We start from the raw sequence: 26,425 nt of genomic DNA on the forward strand, positions 1-26,425 counted from the left end.
GACTTAAAAACATGTATATCTAAAACTATGATGTTTTTGTGTTCTATTTTATATATATTATTTTATGATTTAGTTGAAATATCTTTTGTTAACAACATTTGTTATTATTTTTTAACATTTATTAAGTAATATAAAGCTTTAAAATGTAATATTTAGAGTTTTAAAATGTTTTATTTTAATTATTAATATTTTCATTTAAGTTATTTTGTAAAATTTTAGATATATATGACAAATATTCAACTAAAGTTGATGGAATTGGGTATATCATGTCCTTTTCAGATCCTAAATACCTGAACCCGACCCGGACCCGATATGTACCCGAAAAATTACGGGTATTTTATGGGTATTTTAATTATAGACTCGAACCGATCCGGACCTGAGAAGAACCGACCCGAACCCGAACCGAAAATTTTTAAGTACCTATTGAATCTAAATATTTAGGACCCGAAAAGACTCGGACCCGAAAGGAACCAGTCCGAACCCGATCCGAAGACCCGAACGCCGAGGCCTACTTGTGTTCGTGTTTTTATGCATATTAACCTTTGACAAAGATGTGAAACTCAAAACTAGAAATTTTTTTCAAATGTATAAAGCGGGCTTAACAAGAAAACCCAATTAAGAACGTTGATGTTAATTGCTACCGTACCATTTTAAGTGGTGTTTAAGGTTTTTACACAAAAATTAAAAAAATACAAATTTTTATGCAATTTATCTTGGTTACTTAAAATTGCACTAAATAAAATCAGTCTAACCAATAAGAAAAACATGTAGTATTTTGTAATTGGTTGCAAATTTCAATTGACATTAAATTTTATCTAGAAATGTGAAAACATCACTTATTATGATACAAAAAAAAATGTTTAAACACCACTTAAAATGGTAGGAAGGAGTAATTCTGTTTAAAACAATTATGTACAGTATATTATTAATTAAAGGACATCAATATCTATTAAGCTTAAGCTATCAACAAGACAAGAGATCTGTACTTTATTTGATCTAAAAGAATATTAGATTGTCTTTTTCTCTCTTTCTTTCTCAAATTCCATCATTTAGCTAAACCAAACATGGAGGCCGAAGATCAACACCCTCTCATTATTTCAATCTTTTCGAAGGAGACTCATCACAAAACGATCATTTCAACCTACAAAACCCACAAAATGATCATAATCATGATCATGATCAAGGCTTGCATGTTCATGACCATTGTACTCATCCTCAAGCGAGTGTTGCGATGGATCAAGAGAAGAGGTTAAGAAGAATGGTATCTAATAGAGAATCAGCGAGAAGATTGAGGATGCGCAAGAGGAAGCAGATCCAAGAGATGAAAATGCATGTTGAACAGCTCACGACGTCGAATTATAACTTGTATAACAAAGTTATTAGCTTGTTGGAGAAAACTCGTCAGATCTTGCATGAGAATTCACAGCTCGAAGAGAAACTCTCTTACTTTCATCAATACTTTATGGAAGACAGGATGGTGTTACCAGGAAACAACATTGATTGTGATATAACTCAGACAATATCTGCATCAACCAACTTGGTAAGTAAAAACAAAAACAATTATAAGACTTGAAATGATTTGTTACTAATTTGTTGACCATTTTCTTCTCTGTAACTAGCTCATTTATTTATTCAGCTATCTACTGGATTCTATATCACCTAATATATAGAATAATTGTGGATATACTGCTTCATGAATCTCTCTCTCCTTTTTTTTTTTTGGCGAATAAGTTTGTGACATTTATTTTTTATGTTTACAATGTTTGCTATGTTTCTATCTAGCTTCATATTTCTTCTTTTTCTTGGGCTCCAATTTTCAAAAAGCTTCATGATAAAATAAAGTGACTAGGTTTTTTTTTTTGTTTTGTCGTATCATGAATCTGTGTAATAGAAAAGACGCTCCAATCTCTCTCTAACTTAAAAAAAAAAAAAAAAAAAACCCTAATTTTGTTGTGCTCTCCCGGCGGCCGCCGTCCCCTAGGGGTGGTCGCCGGTAGCTTCTCTCTGTGTTTCTATTCCGTTTCTCTGTTCAGCTCCGTGGTCTATCTCTCTTTCGACTGGGGTTGGGCTTGGTCGAGTTGTCTCCGGTTCAGATCCGGCGGTTCCTGGCTCAGATCTGGTGGTCCATGGTGGTTTGCGGTGGGGCTTGAGGACGGTCTTCCCTTCTATTGTGGTGTCTCCGGTCTGCGAAGGAATCTCTGCTCGGTGACGTTTTCCCTTTCTCTGACCAAATCTCTTCGAGTTGGTGGCACGTGAGTCGTGCGATAAGCTCGTTCGATACTGTCGCTGTGGAGCGTGGCTGATGGCTTCGTAGTGTCTGGTTTCAGAGCGGGCTGGGCGCTTGTGGATCTGTGGATCTCAAGTTCCTCTGCTCCTCTTTTGATTTTCTGGTGGTCTCCATGAGGTCGCGCGTGGAGAGATTCCAAGGGATGGTCGTCGTCTCTTCCTTGCGATCTCGCCAGTGGCGGCGCGTGAAGCTGATGTCTCCCCCTGTCGAGCTCCTCTTGGCATGTGGTTCTTACATCACTCTAAAGCCGGAGTAGGTCCTACGGTGTGGCGCTCCTCGTCACCAGTCTCTGTCCCTTCATCATCTTAGCAAGTTGGCTTTGGTGAAAGCGAGTGGTTCTTAGGTCAGCGGAAAGGTGTTAGCTTGGCTCTCGGGCTTCTTTCTACGTTCGACGGTTGTTTCTCCGGAGGAGATGTGCCTGACCTGTCTCACTGCTCTATATGTGTGGTGGGTTAAAAGGGTGTACACGGTCCCTGGGTGGAGGAGTTGAGGCAGCAATCTTCGAACTCCCGTCCCGAACGACGGCATCGCCGGTTGTGGACTCCTCCTCGTGCTGCCGGTGAGGCAATGTTGGATGTGCTTGCGAGCTCGAGACGTGATTCTTTGGGAATGTATTGATGAGTGGGTTTCCTTTTTACAAGTTACGCGAAAGATTAATATATCTTGTAATATTTACGTTTAATTTAAAAGTTTAAATTATATAAAACGTGTGAATATTGTTTCATTGATTTCTGTTTTTATATTTATCGTTTACTATTGAAATCGTTCGATGTTCAACTTTAATCTTAATAAAAAATAAAAATAAAGTGACTAGTTTGAAAAAAAATCCGCATGAGAGAAAAGGTTGAATTTTATTAGTATCGTATACGTTTTCACTTCCTTTTTAATCTTTTAACGACAAATGACGAGATATGTAATAGTAAACAATGTCCACATAAATCTACATGATATTATCTTAAAAACATGTATGTGTGTGTTTTAGATTGGTATTTGATCAATTTAATATAAAACGTCTTAATATACATCACAACACCAGTCTGGAACAAGCTCTCGATCTCTTAGATGAAACGGTGTTTTCAGCTTCTCAAAAAACAAACAGACTGAAAACATGCAAACCAAACTAAACAATCTTTCATTAGTTGACAACAAATATATATATGTACGTCTTGTAAGCTAAGATTGTGATAATTCACTTAATTGGAACTATACAAGCATTTCTAACATGTCAAACTATACATAGAAGTTGAGAAACAAATCTTGTGGGTTTTATAATTGATTCGACGACGTTAGTATCAAACTATCAGTTCGTAGTTATGTAGTAACTCCAAGAGGGTGCATGTGAACAAATGTCAAGAAATTGTGGGTAAAAGGACAAAAGTAAAAAGAATTGCAGAGGTGTACACGTGCAGAAGAGATGTGTTTCCTATGGTCACAAACATGTTTCACTGTCTGTGCCAAAGATACAACCAAAGATCAATCGGTGTGCACGCGTGTGTGTGCTAGTCTATAGTTACGATCCAACTCTATGCAACATTGTTTTCCAATTTATTCTACATGTTCTGTTCTGAATTAGGTCAAACCAAGACACGCAAAAAAAAAAATCGAAAGACCAAAACAAATTTAGCTAAGTCAAAGTAAATGGTTAGAGTTTAATTTATCAGTATATGAATAACAATTACAAATTTATTTATTTTTGTATTTAATGTTTCAAAATTAGGTTTTCTAATCTTTTCGGTTCGTTACATTTCTCTTCTCGCTTATGTAGAATTTCATAGTATATTTACATTTATATATAGATTATCAATAGAAATAGTAATTAAGATGTCATATATGTATTTCAAAATGGGTACGATGGTGATCACAAAGAAACCCATAATGGAATCTACTGATGAACATATAAGGAGACCCAAGCTATCTACATATCATCACCTTCATCACTGTATCAGTAGTACTAGCTATGATCTCGTTGAAATATTTAACACTTCTCTAATATAATAGCATAGTGAATGATAATTACTATATAGACTCTATATAATAAATAATTAGCAAATCATCATGTAGAAAATACTTTTCCAACATTGGAATACAAACATAATTAACGACACAACGACATAACATTACCGGAACATATTATTAATTTAACATAAACATAAAATCAAAGTAACCCGTCTTGTCAAACCGAACCAACGTAACTATGAACTGCACTGTGACTATCATTACCATCATCATAATCATGATTGTCACCATCATCATAATCAGGATTGTCACCATCATCATAATCATGGTTGTCACCATCATCATCATTGTCGTTGTGAACCCTAGTCTCCACCAAAACCTTCTCTTCGGTAGCCTTCTTTTTCTTCAAACAGTTTGGCTCCGTAGTCTCTTGAGGAAGCTTGAGACATGGTGTTGCTTTCACTGGACCAGAAGATGCGTCAGAATCCATTGAATCACCACCACTGCTATCTCCATCATCAGAGTAATTATCATAGTCATGATCATGGGTTGAGACTAAATACTTTGTCCATCCAGATTCACCACAGCTGCGAGAATCCTCATCGGATCCAAAGATCTTTCCAGAATCCATTTTTATATAGTTACAACTCTAGTTAGTGTCTCTATATATAATAAACAAGCAGAAGAAGAAACAAAGAGACCCAACAAATCTAAAAAAGACCACCAAAAAGAAACCCTAAAACGAGAACAACAAGAAGCTAGAGATATTTAGTAAACAATCCTATAACCATGTATATATAGATTCATGCATATATATAATATATGTACATATATATATGCGCGTCTATAAAGCATATAAGCATGTGTGTAAGTATATGCATTGATGGTAAAAGACAAAATGTGAGGGTTCTTCAAAAACCAAAACAAAAACGACCTAAGAATTAAGATTTATATATTGCTTTAAAAAAACATGGGATAGTCTGTCATAAAAAAAGAGAAAGAGAAATGTAGAATACTTGATTTTTCTCGGAATTTGAGAGATAGTTAGAGGCTGACTTCTTAGAAGATAAGGGGAGGTGCTGGGTGGAAATGATGGAGATGGAGATGGAGATGGAGAGGAGATTGTATTTAAAACACCTGGGAAATGCTATTTATCTCTCATCCTCTTTCTGACCAAATTACAGCTCACAACCCGAATTTATATACAAATTAAATAACATAGGACAAGTGACAAACATACCCATTCAATAATTATTTTCAAAATAAAAATAAAAAATAGAAAACATTGTAGCAAAAGAAAGAATCAAACTAGAGCTTGGAGAGCCAAAGATTATAATTGAAATATTGAACTAATAATTAATTTAAAGTAAGATAAAACAGGTCAGTCCATATATAATTTCTAAATAGACGACAAACAAAAAAAATCCAATTCTTGCTAAAATACATGTTAGTTTATATAGAATATTCATTACAAAATACAAAGTGATGTGTTTGGATAACTGAAACTATATGTTCAACTAACCAAAAACTATTTTACTCAAGCTAATCAGATTTGGTTTTGCATAATCATAATAAGACTCTTATCATTCATATATGTACTTTTCATATATGTATATATATGTACTTTTCGTAGTTAAAGTTTTGGTAAGAATGCCAAAGAAAAACACACATTCACAAGAAAAATCTCAGCAAAAATAGACTTACGAAAACAAGATGAGAGAAAGAGAGAGAGAGAGAGTGTGTGTTCCATAAATTGAGAGAGTTGATGAGAACATCAAGAGACCAGCTAGAAGCCGCGAAGGAGAGAAAGTGAAATCTGTTACAAAGAGTGATCACTAATGAGAATTTAATCTTTTTTTTTTGCCCGACAAAGAATGATACGTTATTAAATTTGAATTTTTTTTTATAGAAATGCATAACCATTCTTCTACATACACCATGAAAACATTAGAGATGGTTTATACCGGTAGATGATTGTAATATGACTAGTTTGTAGATTCGATGCCTTTAGGGTTTGGTTGCTCTATAAAATATTATATTCCAAACGAGATAGTAATAGTATGTACATTTACAATGTACCAATACTGATCAAAAGTTATTTTAGATTTTAATATGAGTTATGAAAGTAGAAATGCAGGACAACACTTATAGCGAACGAATTAAAGTGCAAGTGAAGAATGTTTCCAAGCTTTTTTATTATTACAAAATTTTTGTTTTTGCGAATTGATATCTCCAATTGAATCAGTATGGTTGGGGAAGAATAATTTATAACTGGTGTGAAAATATTGGAAGATGTGTAGTGAACATTGAATAAGGAGTACCAAAAATGATATCCCTGTGACTTTGCACTGTTCTGTCTTCCTTTAATTTACTGCTATGAAGCCTTTTCTCTTCCTCAAAAGTTCAAACATTTCTCGCTTCCTTTGTAACAACAGCAAATTAAATACTTATATGTATATAAGTATTTCTTAATATGCAGAAAGTTTAACCATATCAGGATTAATTTAATTCTATCTTCTTCACAAGTATATTTTGGCTCAAATGTTTTGTTTTGTTGTTGTTACAGGATCATGCTGACATGTAAAAGAATTATGGACGGTTAAAAAAACTGAGAATACTGAAAATTCATGACAATGTAAGGATAATTTTCAATACTAATTTAAACAGATGACTTTAGTTATAAAATACTTATTATGTTATCTTAAACGATGATGACTGGAATTTCTAATTAAATGTTTGTGGAATGTTTTCTTACAACGACAATCTTGAGATGTTAAAAACAGCTTGTAAGCCTTTTATGACGTTACTATTTTTTTTTGAAACACTTTTATGACGTTACTAACTTTGTTATTTTAGTTATAAAACAGGAATTGCCATTGCATTACAATCACTCCCGTGCATACACTTTTGGGGGTCTAAGGTTAATTATTTTTAAAACAAATAGGTTTTCATAATTTTTTTCTAAAAGTAATTGAAATTGTAGATACACTAAGTATGTCTATGATAAAAAAAAAAAACATTATTCAAAAGGGATCAAACTAAATTGCAGAAAACAAAATAGTTAGACAACAAGCTCTTTATAAATATGTGTATACGCTATTCTTCTTTTACTTCATAAACCACTACTGTATTTTGAATATATGGGGCCCCAAATATTGATGTAAAAATGGGAGGCCTGAGGCGATCGCATTTTTCTACTACGGTGAGCACGGCTCTATTAACAATGATGAACGTTTGTATATTTTGATTTTTAGAATAATGTTATATCCAAATGTCATTTTTTATTAGATAAATGTTGGGGTTACACTGTTATTGGTTGATTGTTAGAAGTTTATGAAAAAGGAAATATATAGGTATATCATATAAGGCATGATCATAATTTTGATAGGGAAGTGCAGAACAGTAGATCTATTCACTTTCGTGTTACAGAAGACAGAAGTTACGTTTCGATTTATGATTTTACTGAGTGAAATAAATAGTGATCAGAGACATTATCTTCCATGAAATTGACTTACGTTATTTATTTCTTTTGTTTCTTCTGAAGTAACTCAACTCCGTAAAAGTAAAAGGTCGTACACAAATAATGTGGAATTTGTCTTTTAGTCCATTTATATAAGAAAAAAAAAAGAGTTTCATTTAAAATGAGCATAGAATAACTCCTTCAGCATGTTATGAGCCTATGTATTTATGTGTACAACTGTGCCTAGCGAAAGTCCTTTAAAACCTACTACTCCCTCGGTTTCAGATTATTTGTCGTTATATGGTAAAATTTTTATTTCAAAATAAGTGTTGTATTTTTATAATTTCAATATAAAATTTATTGATTTTATATTTTTATCTATTTTTTTAATTGGTTGAAATGTGATTAGGTGTATCAATAATGATGTTTTCATATAGTACATATACAAAATTAAATGTTTTCTTTATCTGTGTGGCGAAATCTAAAACGAAATGAAAAAATCTGAAAAGAAAGAAGTACTGCATATGATAAATATATTGAATGTCAATAATGCTGTAGTTGTCGACAACAAAAGATCACATCTATTCTTTTTGCTGATTTGTGAAATTTATTGATGAGATGTTCTCAAGTAAATTTATTGATTCTCACCGGGAAAAAAAAACAAGAAATAAAAAAAATCCTAATTGTTCAAAATATATTACCAAGAGAGAAACATAACCACCACGACTGTCAAAATATGCATCTAATATAAGATTTTTCAAAATAGCTAACCATATAAAAACACAAGACAAAGCAATGTATAGAAACTCTTTTCTTCTCTTTTCTTTTCTTTCACTTCTTTAGAAAACCACCAAAAACTAGGAATCATTTGGTGAACTTTGCGATCAGTTTGTCAACGTGGATGATGATAGCGTCAATGCTTGGTCGAACCGCAGGCTGCGGTTGAAGCATCCAAGTCACAAACTGGTGAAGAGCTTCAGGATAAGAAGCCTTTGGTCCTGCGTTTGGCCATTTTACCTGAGCGTTCACGATTGCCAGCTGAAGACTTCCGCCAGATTCTCCAAGTGCATATTCAAATGGAGACACACCATACCTGCCCAAAGAAAACACACAAAACTCTCTTCAAAAGCTAAGTAAATAACTTGTTTAATCTTATAATAAGAATGATAAATGTATTACATTATTGCGTATAACGTGCAGCCTAGTGACCAGATATCAGTTCTCTCATCGATATCTGCATGGCTTGGACAATCCCATAGCTCAGGAGCTCGGAAAGGTGCTGAACAATGTTCAGATGTCCATTCCTATAAAAGTCAAAGAACATAACAAGTTCAAGATCAATAAGAAATGGAATATACATAAGAACTAAGGAGTAGTAGTAGCAAGGGATGGATGGATATAGGAGACCTGTAACTGTAAGGCCTCTTGACGGGAGCGGATTTGCTTGCGTGAAGGACGAGCACTGCCAAAATCCATCAAAATCGCAAGAGGAGGCTGTCCTTTTCTACGTGTTAAAAGCACGTTTCCAGGTTTGACATCATTGTGAGCATACGGTGGGTCCAGAGAGTGCATGTGCTTGAGTCCATCACAAAGCTGCATTGGAATAACTTTTCAGCAATCAAAACACTTGACATTCAGGACTAAACATAGTATCATACCATAAATAACATGGTTCTAGTCATACCATTAATCACATGGTTGTTAGTAAATAACCAAATACTAAATCGCCATATTGTAATAATAGTTAGTTGCAAAAGATGAAAAAAATTGCATTAAACCAAAGAGAGTTTGATATACCTGACGAAATATATGCAAAACCTCAGTTGTTGAGAATGTTTCCTTCTTAGCCTTCATGGAAGTGGAATTATCCAGCAAGGTCCCATCCAGGTGAACAGGAAACAGCAAGAAGGCCTCGTGTTTCAAACCTCCCTCTTGGCCGTCCTAACCATATCAAAAGCAACACAGTTTCTAAACCAGACTCTACATTAGCAAAAAAAAAAAAAAAAAATCAGCCATTGAAAGTTCTACCTTAACGGAAATAATGGCATGATCAAGGAGAGGAAGCAAATTAGGGTGGTTGAACAGTAACGAAACACGAATCTCCTCCCGCACCAGTTCCAGTTGCTCCTTGTTCTGAATCAGAATTTTCTTCATAGCATATGTTCCATCAGCTACAATGAAAGAAGTTAACAGAACCAAGGCAAGCTCAATTAGTCAAGTTTCTAGTGGCAATGTAACAATGAGAAACAGAGATCAAGAATACTATAATGTCAGATACATAGTTGATCATCAAACAGCTGTAAAGGATCAAAACTAATTGATTCAAAAGTCAAACTAATGCAAAAACGGATTCACTGCAATCACACTATGTCTTTGCCTAGCTCGATTAATTCTTCAGACAGAACTCACAAAACAAGATCAAGAACACCAGAATTTCAGACATAACTACGCAAGATCGAAACTGTCTTGTCTTAAAACGAACATACGGTTCCTACATTGATTTAGTTTGATTCCTAGATCAGATTCGATGGAGATAAACGCAGATCAAGGGGCTAAGCAAATCAGCAATTATTAATTCTAACCGGAGAGATGAGCAGGATCCTTGACTTTATTCGCCAGCCCACCACCGGAGGAAGCATCGGCGACAATCTCCTTCACCAAGAAGACGAACGCGAAGCCTCCTTCCCCGAGCTGCCTCACGATCCTGAAACGATTCTCGTTGATCCACACGTCGCCTCCTCCGTTCACTGCGTCGTAGAGCGAGTTCAATCCCGACAACGAACACCCCATTATACTCACGACCAATCCAATCACACTAACGTTGAAGGAGAAACCTTTTCGATCTGATGAAAAATACTTCAGATCTCGAGTTTTGCCACGTGTCTCTTTTTCTTTTTCTTCTCTGCGTGTTTTAATTATACGGAAGTGAAAGAGATCGGAGTTGAAGCATTCATGTCAGTTATACGAATACGAGACTGACACATCATTCCGTGTTTTCATTTATTCATTAGTTATATAATTAATTTGTAATTAGAAGGACAATGTTTTTAACTGTTTTGCTGTTAATGTAAGAACTAGATTTTGATCCGCGCTTTCAAAGCGCGGATTTATTTTTGTTTTTTTTTTCAATTGACAAATATTTAGTAAATGTCACATTTTCATATATTTGTGTTTTATTTTATAAAAGACTTAAAAATTTTATCTTTATTTATCGTATTTCATTTTAAATGACTATTTATGTTAAAAAAATTAAACTTTATTTTTTTAATGAATTAAGTTGGTATAACTCTGATAAATTAATTTTATTATGGGGTTAATATTTTAATTAAAAAATTATATACTTTTAATAAAGATTTATACTTTTCAATAAAAAAATTCAATTATTTTTATGAATGCTTAAATTATATTAATAGGCCCAAATGGCCCAAAAGAGATTTGATTTGGGCTGGATCCAAAAATAATGACCCAATATAGATTTGTTATTAATATTACTTAATTGACCTTAATGAAACATGCAATGTTAGTGAAGGAAACATGCCCCTAAGGTAATTATGACAATAGGATCCTGTTTTAATAGTATAGATTATTTTATCATAGTATAACCGACAGGAATGGTCTGACCGAGCAGAATTTAGAACCCAATAAACATTAATTTCGTTAGTCAACGAGCTACAAATGTAACGATCGTACGGTTCTCGTTTGCTTCCATGAATCAAATCTCGTTTGCTTTCATTAATTCATTAATCATAAAATTAATTTTTAATTAGAAGGACAATGTTTTTAACTGTTTTGCTGTTAATGTAAGAATTATTTTTATCAGTATAACCGACAAGAATGGTCTGACCGAGCAGAATTTAGAACCAATAAACATTAATTTCGTTAGTCAACGAGCTACAAATGTAACGATCGTACGGTTCTCGTTTGCTCCCATGAATCAAATCTTCTATAACAACAATAAACTAACGGCCAGGATTCATACAACCCTGGCACGACACTATCATAGAATCCAGCAGCGGTGCGTGGAGAACACCATCAGTGGCCGTCGTCGGCGATGGAGATAGGTTCCGCAGGTTGCTGCTGCGTAATGCAATGTATGTTTCCTCCAGCTAGAACAATCTCTCTCGCGTTCTCTATCCCCACAACCTTCAAAAATCAAAACGATTAAACTATTGACACTTTCATTATATGAATCAATGAGTTTGTTATAACTAACCGAGTGATGAGGATACGTCTCCGAGAGGACACGAATCGCCTCTTCATCGCGTTTTGCGTCACCGAACCGCGGCACGATGACTCCTCCGTAAGCTATGTAGAAGTTCACATATGAAGCTGCGAGTCTCGTCCCTGCTATCCTCGGTTTAGCTTCGCCTTCCTGAACGATCCCAGAAGCTTCTTCTTCGGTCATATAAAGCGGTCCAGGGACGTGGAGCTTGATGACTTCAATCTTCCTGCCGCGAGCATCAATTGAATTTGAGAAAACCGAAAGAGCTTCTACTGATCTTTCGTACTGAGGATCAGTTTCATCGTCTGTCCAAGAGAGTAACACGACTCCTGGTTTAGCAAAGCAGCACATGTTATCAATGTGGCCGTTTGTGTCATCATCACCTGCCAAAAAGATCGAATTTAGTACTTCATAAGTTTCAATTTAATTTTGGCTATAGAGTAAAACTTCTATATCAAAATAAGTATTTTTTCAGAATTTTAATGCAAAATTTATTAATAATATTTTTTAAAAGTTTTTAATCTATATGCATAAACCGTGAAACTGAAGAAGTATAAGATGGCCAGTTTCTATTAGAGTTAAGTTTCTATTAGAGTTAGTGGAGTGAAGAGGAGTTTTACCGTAAAGACCACGAGGAAGCCAGATGAATGTTTGTACTCCGAGATAACACTTGAGTTCTTCCTCTATCTGCTCTTTGCTCATGTGAGGGTTACGGTTTTTGTTCAAGAGACACTCTTCCGTTGCAAGGCAGGTTCCTGAAAGAGCAGAACATAAACTCAGATGGTCTGTCAAGTTTTTGAGGTCTAAGGTTGCTATGAAAATGTATACAAACCTTCTCCGTCGACATGGATGCTGCCTCCTTCAAGAATCATCGAGTGTTGAAACCTTGGAATGCGCTCAACAGCGAGAATCTGATGAGCAAAATCAGTATTTGAAACATGGTATTGAGTAAATATATAGCTAGCAGTTGTTAACCTTTTTGGAAACAAGAAGGTCATGAGTCCAATCATTGTAACATCCATCCTCAGCTCCTGCCATTGGCAAAGTCCAAAAGTCATGTCAAGTAGTTGCTGAAAATGAATGCTAGAGAAGAGAGAAAATGTTTCCACAAAGCCTTGCCTCCCCAGGCATTGAAGTTCCAGTCGATTCCAGCGATGTTTCGGTTAATAGAAGTGAGCTTCAAAGGTCTTTTCCGCACAACAAACTGTACAAATAGAGAAGAGAGAGAAAAGCAACCACAGTTCAGAACAGATGGTGGTAAGATGGGATAAAAGGGAGAAGATAAAGAACTAACAGTTGGTCCAGAGTCGCGGAACCAAGAATCATTCATGCTCATCTCAACAACTCTGATCTCTTCTGGAAGCTGTTTCCTTGCATTTTCCCACTAAAACATTCACCGAAGCAAAAACTAATTAGTACCAGCGGAAAAAATTTATATACCAGTTATGATTATAAACATACCTGAGAGGGGCTTGCACAGACTGTCACAGGTTCGAACATTGAGATAGCCTTTGCAACATCTACAAACACTCGTTGTGCTGGTAGAGCGTTGTGCCTCCAGTTATCTTGCCGTTCCTGCAGCCATTTAAGCATGTTTCAGGTTAGAACTAACACTGTTTGATTCATGTAACCAGAAAATCACATGGTAATATTTTTTTTGGCAGAATTACATAGATATCTATGTCACAAGATCTCATCAGATCATAATTTAGAAGCTAAACCTTCAGGAAAAAAATCAGTTCATTGGAAACTCCGAAACGAACGAACAATGGTTTTTTAAAAAAAAAACAGAGAACTCATCAAACAAACGTAAGACAGAAAATCAAAACTACATAAATTACGAGGAGATGAAAAAGTATAAATTGAAACGAAGGTTGTGTGTGTAAGCTTGAACAGCGAAATTCAGTGCAAGGGAACCGCCGTCTATGAACGAATATTCTCTACACGAAAAGAGAAAAGAGAGATAGAGAGAGAGATTTACAGGCCAGCCGATCCAAGTTTGAGCATGAGGCTCCCACTCCGCCGGCATGTAGAAGCCGTGTTCCGCCGGCGGCGATTCTCGTGACTCCTCCATTCCCCCAGGTAATCTCTGTGTGAGTGATGGAGAGAACGCGGAAAGTCAAATATTTTAACTGCTAGTACTTATTTAGTTATTTTCAAGGTTCTTATTACAAGACCAGACCCACGTAGTTATGTTTTTCTTACGACTGGACCCCATTACTTTACTGTACGACTATAACATTCCCAGTTCCGGACCCCACCTCTAGTGTCGTGATGGAATCAGAATCTAGAACTTTACTTGGTGGTGGGCCTGGTGGTTGCTACCAACCAGAAACAGAATCTCGACCCAAGTTGCGAATCACGACAAAAGTTGTTGGGCTATTTTTATTTTTTACATTTTTCCTTGTCTTAAACATTTTAAGCTGTTCTGTAATTACCGTATTTTTCATGTCTTAAATTTTTTAATTGTAATTTATGTTCTGTTAATTACAGTCGACACAAATTAGAAACAACAATGGCGTCAACAAAATTGAATAAATGTGAAAAAATGTGAAAAGCAATTTTCAAGGCCTTCAAATCTAATCATATTCATTAACCAACAAAACCACTAGGAGAAGACACAAACACATGTTAAGTGTGTTCTTTGATTCTAGTTTCTAATCAGATTACATCAGAGGCAAGCTCTTTAACATCGTCAGCGACTTGTTCGTAGTCCGTCTTCAGCTTTTCAAGATCTTCTGCACTTAGCTCTCCTTTTGCCGGTTTGAGCACGACAAGGACACAACAAGTTGGTCGTTTTGTTGAACCGGCTTGCGCAAGATCCTGCATCACACAAAACATGCAGTTAACGACTGTCTTAGAACTCTAGACAGATCTCCTAAAGAAGAGAGATTAGAATTTAATGAAGACCATTGGCTTACCTCTTTGGAAGGAACGTAGAGGTAAGGAACACCAGCTTCCTCACACAGGATTGGAAGATGTGTAATCACATCAATGGGAGATATGTTTCCAGCAATAACACATATTCTACATAACAAAGAACCCTCAATTAGAATAAAAACTAGAGTAGCATTAAAGAAACAAGTAATCATTTTATGCAAAAAATTAGATAAGATAAATGTGGGTTTAAACCAGGCCCGCAAATCAAAGAACCAGTTAGGTTCTCAAAGAGGGCACAGACATTTCAAACCCATGATTCAGTTTCCGTGTACAGTACCATGCTACATTCATTATATTTAATCCAGAGCATCGGCTTAATTGTACACGGATCACACATAAACATAAATACATAATCACAAGTAAAAACATAGAATGTGGATCTCAACCAGGCCCTCTAATCAAAGAAAAATCTCAGAGAGGGCAGACATATCAATCCGCAAACAAGCTCAGTTTACGTGCACAGTACCATGCTACCTTCATCTAGTTCATCCAGAGCATCGGCTTAATTGTACACAAATTTAAATTAAGAAAAAAAAAACTAAAATGTGAAACTTAACTCTACGCAAACAAACAATTATATTAATGAACTCAACCACTGATGTTCAACTAATGATCTCATGTACTAAACAAAAGACAAGAATGTGGATCTAAACCAGGCCGTCTAATCAAATATTAAATCAGAGATGGCAGACATGTCGATCCAATTTAATTTACGTGCACAGTACCATGCTACCTTCATTCAATTAAATATCCAGAGCATCGGCTTAATTGTACACGTATAGGTGCAATTACAAATGTATTATCAAGACATATGCATACTAGAGATGGTCACAAAGATATTAAATGTGGATCTAAACCAGGCCGTCTAATCATATATTAAATTCAAAGATGGCAGACATGTCGATCCATAACTCAATTTTCGTGTACAGTACCATGCTACATTCATTTTATTTAATCCAGAGCATCGGCTTAATTGTACACGGACCATTCCAAGACACACGAAACACTGCATTAAAATGTAACACTAACCCTTTTTGGCCACGTTTTATGCTCTTAACCACTTCCTTCACGCCTCTTTTCAAACATTTCTTTCCAGCAGCTGAGAAAAATTAAAGAGAGATATTAAAACACACAGTTGGATAGTGATAAAACATACTTGATTGGTACCTTTTTGAATGAGTTTGAATGTCTTCTTCTGAAGCTTTTTGCCGGCAAGAGGTTTAGCGATCGGAGCAAGAGAGATGACCTTCTTCTTCTCCTTTTGAATCGACTGCTCTGCTTCTGTATCGCTTCCCATATTTTAGGTAGCGGCTGAGTGAAAAAGATGGTTGAAAACAAGTAGGGTTTATGACGATAGGCTCCAAAGGTTTTTTTTTTATAGAAGTGAAGAAACAAAATATAGGAAGCCCTAAGTTCATATGGGCTTATAGAGTAGGTGCGGCGATTAGATTCTATGGGCCACGATATTTAAGGCTTATAGAGTAGGTCCGGCTGACTTAGTGTTTAGTTGATGATAATATACAAGCAGAAAACAAATTCACATTAGTAAACAACTAAACATTGACGTTAGGAGCTCCTGTTATGATGAGGATGGATCAAGGTGCATTTGTGATTGTTAGTGGTGTAAGAAAAATAAGATTATTGACAATAGATCTTTTTCATTACTGGGATACAAACTTGAATTAAGGCTATGTGCAATGTTCCGAGAGACGAAAACATTATCATATTTACATTAAGTGGCACGGAGGAAATAACTTGAAAATTGTTTTCTCAAATTTTATTCTTCTACAGAAGGAGAATTCGTCATTTTAAATAAGCGGAATTCCGATCCACTGATAACCTACACACATGTTTATCTTGGTATTTGTAAAACAACTTTTTTATGTTTTGCTTGTCAACTACTTTTGTCGTAAAAATGGAACCAAATCACTACCGAACTAGTATAAACAGATATTGTATCAATGTTGAGTCTTTTGGAGATATTGTTCTCATACTCATGCAAACAATGCATATTTTGGAGGCTCTACTTACCTTCTCTAGTTGATGTTTCTGTTAAAAAAATGGAAAATATGTATCAGTTTGTGGAGATATTCACGGCCAAGTGATTAAGCTGAAATATGTTATGTTCTATTTTTTCAAATTTTTATATAAATTAATCAATGTCATATAATTGCAGTTCTATGATCTTCTACATATTTTTGAGCTTAATGGTCTTCCTTCTGAAGAGAATCAGCATGTATTCAACGGAGATTTTGTAGATGGAAGTTCGTTATCTGTAAAAATAGCATTGTTTATATTTATATGCTTATATCCATTATGGAAGTATTTTTAGCTATGATGTGTCAAACTTTATGATCTCAAAACAATCCAGAATCTCAACCTTCTAAAGAGGGTGTACTTTGTTAAATGTTTGTTTGTAAATTGTGTTTTTGAAAACTGTATATATTTTATCTTATTTTGTAGGACTTGAGTGTAATTATTGTGCATTGATCTACAAACTTCTTTTTGAATAAGCAGTAGCATAAGAAAAAAATGATGTCTTATTTGGTGAAAATATAACCAAAAGCATTTTGAATGACAATGATCTAGGTAAGTAGGCAATCTCTTATGTTGATCTCTTTTTGATTTGCTATTAACTTGGAATGTTATTGGTAAGATCTCACAAGATTAAAGATGAAGGATATGAGATTTAACATGATGGTAAACTATTCTACCAGTCTTCTAAGATCCTAACTCTTGTGATAATTTATAGCTCAATTTTAATCTTTCCAAACTATTTTATCTCTTCTAGTCCTTTAATATTTCAAAATATTTACTTTCATTTGAGATGATGATATACTCTTCTTGAGATTATAACTCATTCCCACGCGCACTCAAAAATTTGAGAAAAAAAATTATCAATAAATATTGATTAGCCACTATTTCAATATCTTTTATTTTATTTATTTTTCTTCGCAATTTCATCAAATTAACTTTTTTTTGAAGTGAAATGGAAACAAAAGATACTTTACCAATATGAAACAAACAATAAAGTCAGATATATAAAAATCAATGGTCAAAAGTAATAATAATAGCTAGATCTTCATTGTCTCATTAACCAAGACAAAAAACAAATGGACAACAAAAGATAATAACGTACAAATATATAAAACACAACATGAGACATGCATCTAGTGATAAACTCTAGGATAAAAGAGGAGTGTGATATTAGATCAAACAGTGGCCTTAAATATGTAAAATTGGATCAGTAAAAAGTCCATTTCAATGGTCTTAGTTGATATAATCATACGCGCCGTCATTCAATTTGGGGAAGTAGTGGCGTTCACGCGCTTACATTTGGTTTACCCTAATCGACTGAAAAAGAGAGAGAGAAACCGCCGATAACTTTGTACATCCCGTCTCCGATCTCGCCGTTGTTTCCCGGATCTCCGTCGTTAGTCCGCCTCCGATTCGACCTGTGCTAAACTAAGTTAGTTTCTATCTCTTTGTTCTTCATTTTATTCGTTGTACAAGTAAACATTCGTTAATCTGATTCTCTTTTTGAATTGTGATTCCGTAGAGTTAAAAACGATGGATCCGATGGATATAGTTGGAAAATCTAAGGAAGATGCTTCGCTTCCAAAAGGTTCTTCTTCCTCTTCGATCTATCTATCCATTGATTTTGTAAACGTTTGATATTTTTACTCTCTACTCATTTGCGATTAATGATCTCGAATAAAATGTTGTAAAATTAGCTCTATTAAAATCTCCAGGTTTTTCAAATCCATCGAAAACGTTTTGTTTATGATTATGATGGAATCTGCTAACAATACGTTTTGTTCTTGTAATCATTTCAGCTACGATGACTAAGATTATAAAGGACATGTTACCAGCAGATGTCTCATCGAGTGTTGTGTTGGTAAAGTTTTGTTTCACTCTTTTGATCATCGTTTCAAACTTGCTCTCTCTATCTTCTAACTTTGGTTTTTTTTTTATATTGCAGAGATCATAAACCTTATATCCTCAGAGTCTAATGAAGTCTGTAACAAAGAGGATAAACGAACAATCGCACCCGAGCATGTACGGCGAAGAAGTCTACGCTGCTTATGAGCAACATAGATACGAAACCATTGTAAGATCCATAACGCCTGTTTTACTTAATATCAGGTCTGAGAATGTATCTAAAAGCTCTGAATTGGTTTTTTTTTTTGCAAAATTGTGCCAGCAAGATTCACAGAGGAGTGTGAAGATGAACACCGGAGCAGAGATGACGGAAGAGGAAGCAGCAGCGGAGCAACAGAGAATGTTTACAGAAGATCGAGCTAGAATGAATGGAGGTGTTTCCGCTCCTCAACAATTAGGTACACAACAGTCAAGTCTACAAAGCTAATCAAGAAGAAGGGAGAATCCTTTTATTTTTAACATTATCCTTTTTTTTTCTCTGTAAAGTGCAATAGTTTGTTGTCTTGGTGTTGATATGCTCTTTTTACTTTTTAACTTAGATTTGTCTTTTTCTTCTTAAATCACTTGTGTGATTCAGATGTAATTAGTAAGCATTTTGTCTTATGTCGTTGCATCTGTCGGTGCTCAGATACAGATCCGTATTCATTATGTTTATAAGCTGATTGTTCTAAAATGCTAGATTCCTTTTCAAATTGAATCCACAGAGTATATATGTGAGGAGTGGTCTGTTAAGAGGGTCGACTAGAAATTTGCCCTTTTCTAAAAAAAGATGGAGATGCGGGGTATCGATCCCCGTACCTCTCGCATGCTAAGCGAGCGCTCTACCATCTGAGCTACATCCCCATTGCATGTCAAGATATTAAAATAGTTTAGTTGGACATAATTTGGTAGAATTTCATGTGATTTTAGCAGTGACAGATCGTATTAGACCTAAAAATTCATGACTGAATCATATAAATTTCTCTTTAATCAAACGCAAACCAACGGTATATATCTCCTCTCTACCAAGAACATGCATAAACCTCCTCCAAGCTTTAGTTAAATGAGATAATGCAAACAAAAATGCACGTACATATCTTCCTTTGTGGAAAGCTGTCCTCGTAAAGCTTATACATGCACATAGCTCACACAATGAGACGCAATACAAGATAAAAACAGACAACCTTGAAAAAGTTTTGACTCAATCTAATCAATAGAATTTCGATCTTATATGGCAAACATGACAAATAATATACAGAGTATATCCGTACAAGTACACAAAAAACTACTCAACAATCATATGATGATCGACATATAGGAGTCCAAACAAAGACTTCTGCAATAAAATAACAAAATTTAACATCAATCAACCGCTCAAAGTGTCGGCACCACTCAGAAAATGACAAAAATATCAATCTAAATGTCGGCACCATTTAGAAGAAGACATGTATCAAAGCACTAAGGAAGCATCTTCTGCTATAAATACTTCTACTATCAGTGAAGTGAGGCAGAAATGATTTTTATCTTCTGATATTTTCTCTAAAGTTCTCTAATCTTTCAAATTTTAAATTTTTGATTTTTAAAAAATATTTACTTTTATAATCTTATATCAAACTTTGTATTTTAATCTAAAATCAAATTTTAAATTTCTGATTTTTTTTTTTAAATATTTACTTTTATAATATTATATCAAACTTTGTATTTTAATCTAAAATCAATGAATTAAGTTTTAATCATATATTGTTTACTATTTTTTTTTATAAGTTTACAATATAACAAAATTACAAACGTTTAAATTACCAATATGAAAATACAAACATGGCAACAGAAGAATCCCTTCTCTATGATTACAAGGCAACCGAACGCTTTGCTTCCCATATCCATCACATCTTTGCAAACCACACAAACCAACCTTCATTGTTGAACATCAAACTGAACAACTGCGAGATCCTTGAAGAAAGATTTGGAAGTTGTTGGATGTAAATACAGCTCCAGCAAACTGTTGTCATGATCACCGACAGTACACAGATCTCTGTATTCCACATAAAATATCAAACATCTTCTCAAACCAAGCAGTTAAAGCCAGCTGAGGAGATGGACCACTCTCCTCTAGGGAGGTGTTTAATTAAAACCATACCTCTCTAATATAGATTGTTGTATTTATTTAGTTCAGTAATTAAGTTTAGGCAAAGAAGATAGATTCCTTTTTGTCAAACTTACAGACTTGGCTTCTGACTTTAAAACCTGTTATTTTATCCCTGTAGAGAAGCAAGGGATTTTATTATCCATAACTAGATAATTTTTAAAGTATTCGAACATTTTTTTTTAATTATTCTTTTTTTTCTTATATTGTTTACTTGACTTTAAAAGTATAATGAAAATAAGAACCATCTTGTTAAAATTAAATGTTATAATGCAATAATTTTTTTAAATGTCAAGTATTTATTTATTTTGCAAAGTGTTTTTATTTTTGAAAGCATACACTTAAAATTCTTTAAAAATGCAATTAATTTGGATCCGATTGAGTTAATCCGTCTATTATTAAAAGATAATTAAACACAATTTGGTAAAACTCCACACGCCGCGACGAGAGAGAGAGAGAGATCTCTCCTTAATCGCTCGTCGCCTCTTCATCATCATCATCGATCATCATCTCCTCTGTATTCTCTTCCCATCCTCACCGTTCATTCGATGTTGAATTCTGATCATCAGATCTAAGATTTAGGATGTTTATGGATCGAGAGAGAAGGCTCTCTGCTCGCAATGGGACGATGAGGACTCCTCCTGAATACACCAACGGCAAATTCCGCGACGATAATAACGGCTACGGCGGAGGATTCTTAGATCGATCAGCGAAGAGTCCTTCTAGATCGAACATCCTCCGGATCCCGTCGCCGACCTCCTCTCCTCCTCCTCCGCCGCCTTCCCGTTCATCCCCGGAGCGTGGCTATATCGAGCACCGCGTGTCGAAGTTCGATACTCTCGCCGGCATTGCCATCAAGTACGGCGTCGAGGTAACACAGTTCTAACGATCTTTACAAATGTTTTGACTTTTGCCATGGTTGTTGCTTTAGATTGACATTCAAATGTATTTTAATTATAGATAAAAAAAAAAAGGGGGGGGGGTAGAATTTGAATTAATGACTAGTGGTAAAAAGTTTTTTTAATTTTATTTGCTTTTGAATCGAGGAATGATGAAGAACACATGAGGAAAAGGTGTATACTTTTGATTTGATGTCTGATTTTTTTTTTTAATTCTGCATCAGGTTGCAGATGTGAAGAAGATGAATGGGCTTGTTACTGATCTTCAAATGTTTGCTCTCAAGTCTCTTCAGATTCCTTTACCTGGAAGACATCCTCCTTCTCCTTGTTTGTCTAATGGCTCCTTAAACCATGGGTAACTATATTCTTAACTTTGAGTTCCAGTCATGGATTGTTAAGCAGTTTACACTGGCCTAAGCTTTGTTTCTTATCTCACATTGGTTGCTGGCTACCTTTGAGTTCGAGTCATGGATTCTTATTGCAGAGCAGTTTACTTACACTGACTAAGCTCTGTTTCTCATCTCACATTGGTTGTGTTGGACTGAAGCTGCATATTCATTATCAATTGATCCTATTTTCTTTGCTCTAATACACATGGGATCTTATCTGCAGAGAGGGATGTTCATGCCACGAACTGGAACCACCAAACCATAGCAACGGCGACGTGTTTGACTCATTCCAATCTCTGAGATTGAAATCTTCTGAAAAGAAAGTTTCTCCAGCCATGAACTCACTCCAAGGTTACTACGGGCTGAAACCAGCAAACAGAACAGTCTCTGTAGGAGGGTCCTTGGAGATGGGAAACTACAAGTCAGAAAACAACGGTGATAGTCAATACCTCAGACCTTTCCCATCCACAAACACTCCCTTAAACCACCACAGGAAATCAAGAAGCTTAGTCAATGCACTTCTAGAAGAAATCAACCAGTCACCTGATAACACTACCCATCAAGATTCAAGTTCTGATAAGCTTATAAGAGGACGTCGAAAATCTGTAGCCGACTTTTCATCCCGGACTCCAGAACTTCTGTTGAAAGAAGAGAACGGCAGCAGCAATGGAGGGTTCCTATCAATAGCCGGGAAAGGCCTAGCCTTGAGATCAAAAGCCTCAAGCAGAACTAGTCTATCATCAGCAGAATCTGAGACTACTAGTAATTTCAATCCTGTACCAATCAACTTGATGGATGCTCCAGTTTCAGACACCTTCAGCAGTGTAAGAAAGTCATCAAGTGCTTCCAGTCTACAAGATCCAGACGGTAGTAACGGTTCATCATCACTGTGTCTATGGCCGACTTCTAAATGGAGCTTGAAGCCTGATTTGCTCACACCTGCGGCTATTACAAGCTCAATCTTTGATGGATTACCAAAGCCTTTAACAGGGAGGAGAAACAAGGCTGCTATGGACTGAGAAAAAAACAAGGTCAGTTTCTCTGTTATTTAACTGTCCCATTCATTTTTTGTGAAAACTATACAAATCAAAAGCAGAAGAAGCTGTTTTAGGCTTAATGCGAGTAAATAGAAGTAAAGAGATTAGAGAAAATCTGAAAGAAGGGAGAAAGCTTGTGGTAGTGAATGTAATGATTGTTCTTTTTTTGTAAGTTATACAAATATTTTGTACCGTTGGGTTTCATCTTAGCGTAGTCATTTTTTTTTTCTTCTTCTAAAGATGATGAACGTTGCCCACACAATACTGAATTGTATTTTCATGCATCTATTCAATACAGTATTTGTTAAATAAGAAAAAGGCTCTCTGGTATGTTTGATGTTGCATCCTTTTTATTCAACCGCAGAACCACATTGAAATTGTTCGTTTATACAGAAATCACCATCTAAATACTGTAAATAGATTTTAGATATGGAAGAAGGAAAATGGGCTTAGAAATATGATCAAGTTAAGAGATTTGAGGCAAAAAAACAAAACAAAAAGACAGCAAAGATTAGCTGATATCTGAAACTTGGGTTGGGTCCCATGATGCATTACAGTGTTATACAATTGGTGTGATGTCATTGTCACGAGGTTCACATCTAGTGATCAACGAAGAACGGAAAAACGTGGGCAGCAAATAACAAATATAAAACCATACAAACGTTATTTGCGCACTAAATGATTCTTGTAATTTAATGGGTGCGATCATCATTGTTTCTGTAGATACATATATAATTTGGAGAAAACCATTTTTAGAAGCTAAAAGGTTAATGATTTCACCAATATTAGTGAAGCTGTATAAATATCACACAACAAAGAAATTGTGTATTTATATTACTACTAACTGTCTATATATATAGTTTATAAAAAGAACAAAAATAATAGAAGTGCTTATAATATTTGTGAAGTATAACGAATTCACAAAAGTAACAAACACGGGTTCAAACTCTTTAGCGTGTCCCATGAATAAACCTATTATCGACAATCGTTGGAAGTCCAAATTTCTAAATTTCTCGACGACTAGCTAGCTACAAAAAGAAATCTTGTACGTATATAACAAAAGAAAACAAAAAATATACACAGGAAAATACACTATTGCTCATGCTCCTTGATTTATATCACGTAACATCGCTGAATATCCCACTCGGACCTGTCCAAACGCTATAAAACCAAGAAAATTCATATAATAGGCTGCTAAATATTGACTTCTAAATAAAAACCACAGACAATATATTATTCATTTGATGTATCCATTCACAACCGAAAACGGAGACAATGGTCCAGCGCTTAAAAAAAAGTGATGACACAATTATAATATATAGAAAACAACGAATAAAAAAAGAGATCGATCGTCACTACAACGAAACGGGATTTTGCCGTCCAAGAAACACGTCCGAAACGACTTTTCTTTTATATACGACTAAGAATTCAAACGTGCAGAACCGTCGCTAGCGCTGCGTTTAACCAACGCGGCCACGTTTCTGAGACGAGGTAGAGAATAACACCAAGCGGATGTGCAGAGAATCGCAAAGAGTCGACCCCAAACTAACATGATCACCAGCGTCAATATAATGACCGAAATTCCAATAACCGGGTCAAACTTTCTGACCCGTGAACCGGTTTTTTCCCGAGACGGTTTCATGTTGGATATTCGTTCAGGACGCGTGTCTTCTCTAGAGGAAGCCAACGGTTCAATGGGTTTTGATCGGTCGGTGGTTACGTCTCGTAACTCCTTCGGTTTTGTCTGAATGAATAAACAACAAACAACAAATAACAAGAAATAAATTTTCAAAAATTCAATAAACGATTTATTGTCACATCGGAAGATCCACAAATTTGTTTAACCTTTTTAGAAATCAAAGAAAAAGAGAAAATCATGTTGGTCAAAAAATAAACTAAATTGTCTGAAAATAACTTTCCGACACAATAAAGTAAATTAAAAGTCTTTTGAGATTGTACGGAGAGAGATACCTCTTTGGTTTCCTGATTCACGGCTTTATCATCAGCCAGAACATGCGTACGATCAGTAGTGATACGACTTATCAGTGAAACGGGCTTCTTCTTATCAGTTTCATCTTCTACACTTGGAGTAGTTATCTCCGTTTTCTCGATCGGCGCCGGTTTGATCTCTCTGTTCTTAGAGCGAAACTTAGAACATAGAAGCCACCGACTTCGCTTCTTTTTCTTCTTCATCTCGCAACCCACTTCCGCCGCAACCTTAGCCTTGTCGGAGTATATTTTCCGGGAGAGTCCAAAACATCCTAGAAAATACGAAGATGACACGGTTCTTTCTCTGGCTCTCTTCTCGGTTTTCGCCATTGAAGTCGAACTGAAGGAAAGGGTCGTTGTGCATTCGTGTTAAGACTTTGAAATATCGCTCCGAGCGGTTGGAATTTATCCCCTTTTTAATTTCATTTAAAATAATAATTCCTACTGATTTCGAAGATACGACGGAGATATCACGGTGGCATAAATTATTACAAATTTTGAACGAATACTTGTAATAAATTACTGTACAGTGAGTTGTATAGTATCGCAAAGACAAAAAGATGACAAATATGGCAAAAATATACATAGGAAATGAAGTAAGGAAATAAAAAGACAACAGACACATGAAAGTTAACAACTAATTATATACAACTATACAAGCAAAAATAAAAAAAAATTCCTCTAAAAAGACATCTTAAGAACACATTATATATTATCTTTCAACAAAAAAATACTAAGTGAGAAATAAAGGAATGTCCACTTTCATTTGCCTTTTGGAATTGGTATTCCAAATTTAAGATTATACATAAATGTAATCTGCATAAGTTAGAATATTCAAAAATAGTGACAGTGTCTTGTCTTTTATTTATTACGTCACTAGTTCAGACGATATATGAGCAAAACCGTCTACAATAAAGAACCATACTTAGTAAAATAATTATAAAGACAATAATAGTAAGAAAAACATACAGTGTGTTGTGAATGAAGAGGGAAACTTGTGTGTATTATTAGGTCGACCAACTGGTCTTTATATACATATGGTAATGACGGTCTAAGTACTGGATCGACATGAGATCGTACTTATCCTTAACTAGATAATGACTAGCAATACGTAAGATAAACACCAACTATAATGTAGATAAACACAAGAGTAGATAGGCGCCAGTATGATCCTGCGGATGG

At 35.2% G+C, this 26,425-nt stretch overlaps 6 protein-coding genes, 1 non-coding gene and 1 pseudogene across 7 annotated transcripts; 2 read left to right on the forward strand and 6 right to left on the reverse strand.

Annotated features, from left to right (window-relative positions):
- Nucleotides 1-4,460: 4,460 nt before the first annotated feature.
- LOC106334403 (prostatic spermine-binding protein-like) lies at nt 4,461-4,874 on the reverse strand. The gene has a single exon (XM_013772687.1). The coding sequence runs from the start codon at nt 4,872-4,874 to the stop codon at nt 4,461-4,463; it is 414 nt and encodes a 137-aa protein (XP_013628141.1).
- Nucleotides 4,875-8,369: 3,495 nt separating this feature from the next.
- On the reverse strand, nt 8,370-10,654 carry LOC106331560 (probable serine/threonine-protein kinase DDB_G0291350). Its single transcript, XM_013769940.1, has 6 exons — nt 10,286-10,654; nt 9,732-9,874; nt 9,501-9,644; nt 9,111-9,296; nt 8,883-9,007; nt 8,370-8,796 (listed from the first exon to the last, which is right to left on the reverse strand). The coding sequence occupies exons 1-6, from the start codon at nt 10,491-10,493 to the stop codon at nt 8,568-8,570; spliced, it is 1,035 nt and encodes a 344-aa protein (XP_013625394.1). The 5' UTR covers nt 10,494-10,654; the 3' UTR covers nt 8,370-8,567.
- Nucleotides 10,655-11,478: 824 nt separating this feature from the next.
- Nucleotides 11,479-14,074, reverse strand: LOC106331766 (agmatine deiminase-like). Its single transcript, XM_013770180.1, has 9 exons — nt 13,907-14,074; nt 13,387-13,500; nt 13,220-13,309; nt 13,045-13,129; nt 12,901-12,956; nt 12,758-12,836; nt 12,546-12,680; nt 11,917-12,308; nt 11,479-11,846 (listed from the first exon to the last, which is right to left on the reverse strand). The coding sequence occupies exons 1-9, from the start codon at nt 13,997-13,999 to the stop codon at nt 11,736-11,738; spliced, it is 1,155 nt and encodes a 384-aa protein (XP_013625634.1). The 5' UTR covers nt 14,000-14,074; the 3' UTR covers nt 11,479-11,735.
- A 392-nt stretch (nt 14,075-14,466) lies between these two features.
- On the reverse strand, nt 14,467-16,233 carry LOC106332540 (H/ACA ribonucleoprotein complex subunit 2-like protein). The gene is made up of 4 exons (XM_013771006.1): nt 16,033-16,233; nt 15,895-15,964; nt 14,847-14,952; nt 14,467-14,748 (listed from the first exon to the last, which is right to left on the reverse strand). Exons 1-4 carry the CDS (start codon nt 16,160-16,162, stop codon nt 14,587-14,589), a joined length of 468 nt encoding a protein of 155 aa, XP_013626460.1. The 5' UTR covers nt 16,163-16,233; the 3' UTR covers nt 14,467-14,586.
- A 2,202-nt stretch (nt 16,234-18,435) lies between these two features.
- Nucleotides 18,436-19,234, forward strand: LOC106334132 (annotated as a pseudogene).
- A 343-nt stretch (nt 19,235-19,577) lies between these two features.
- On the reverse strand, nt 19,578-19,650 carry TRNAA-AGC. The gene has a single exon. It is a non-coding gene; the product is annotated as a tRNA-Ala (tRNA).
- Nucleotides 19,651-21,353: 1,703 nt separating this feature from the next.
- LOC106328482 lies at nt 21,354-23,538 on the forward strand. Its single transcript, XM_013766929.1, has 3 exons — nt 21,354-21,800; nt 22,053-22,183; nt 22,441-23,538. Exons 1-3 carry the CDS (start codon nt 21,513-21,515, stop codon nt 23,234-23,236), a joined length of 1,215 nt encoding a protein of 404 aa, XP_013622383.1. The 5' UTR covers nt 21,354-21,512; the 3' UTR covers nt 23,237-23,538.
- A 959-nt stretch (nt 23,539-24,497) lies between these two features.
- LOC106333285 (uncharacterized protein At5g23160-like) lies at nt 24,498-25,746 on the reverse strand. The gene is made up of 2 exons (XM_013771752.1): nt 25,226-25,746; nt 24,498-24,998 (listed from the first exon to the last, which is right to left on the reverse strand). The coding sequence occupies exons 1-2, from the start codon at nt 25,571-25,573 to the stop codon at nt 24,675-24,677; spliced, it is 672 nt and encodes a 223-aa protein (XP_013627206.1). The 5' UTR covers nt 25,574-25,746; the 3' UTR covers nt 24,498-24,674.
- Nucleotides 25,747-26,425: the final 679 nt, after the last annotated feature.

This window comes from Brassica oleracea, chromosome C3 (assembly GCF_000695525.1).
Source record: "Brassica oleracea var. oleracea cultivar TO1000 chromosome C3, BOL, whole genome shotgun sequence".
Lineage (NCBI taxonomy): Eukaryota > Viridiplantae > Streptophyta > Magnoliopsida > Brassicales > Brassicaceae > Brassica > Brassica oleracea.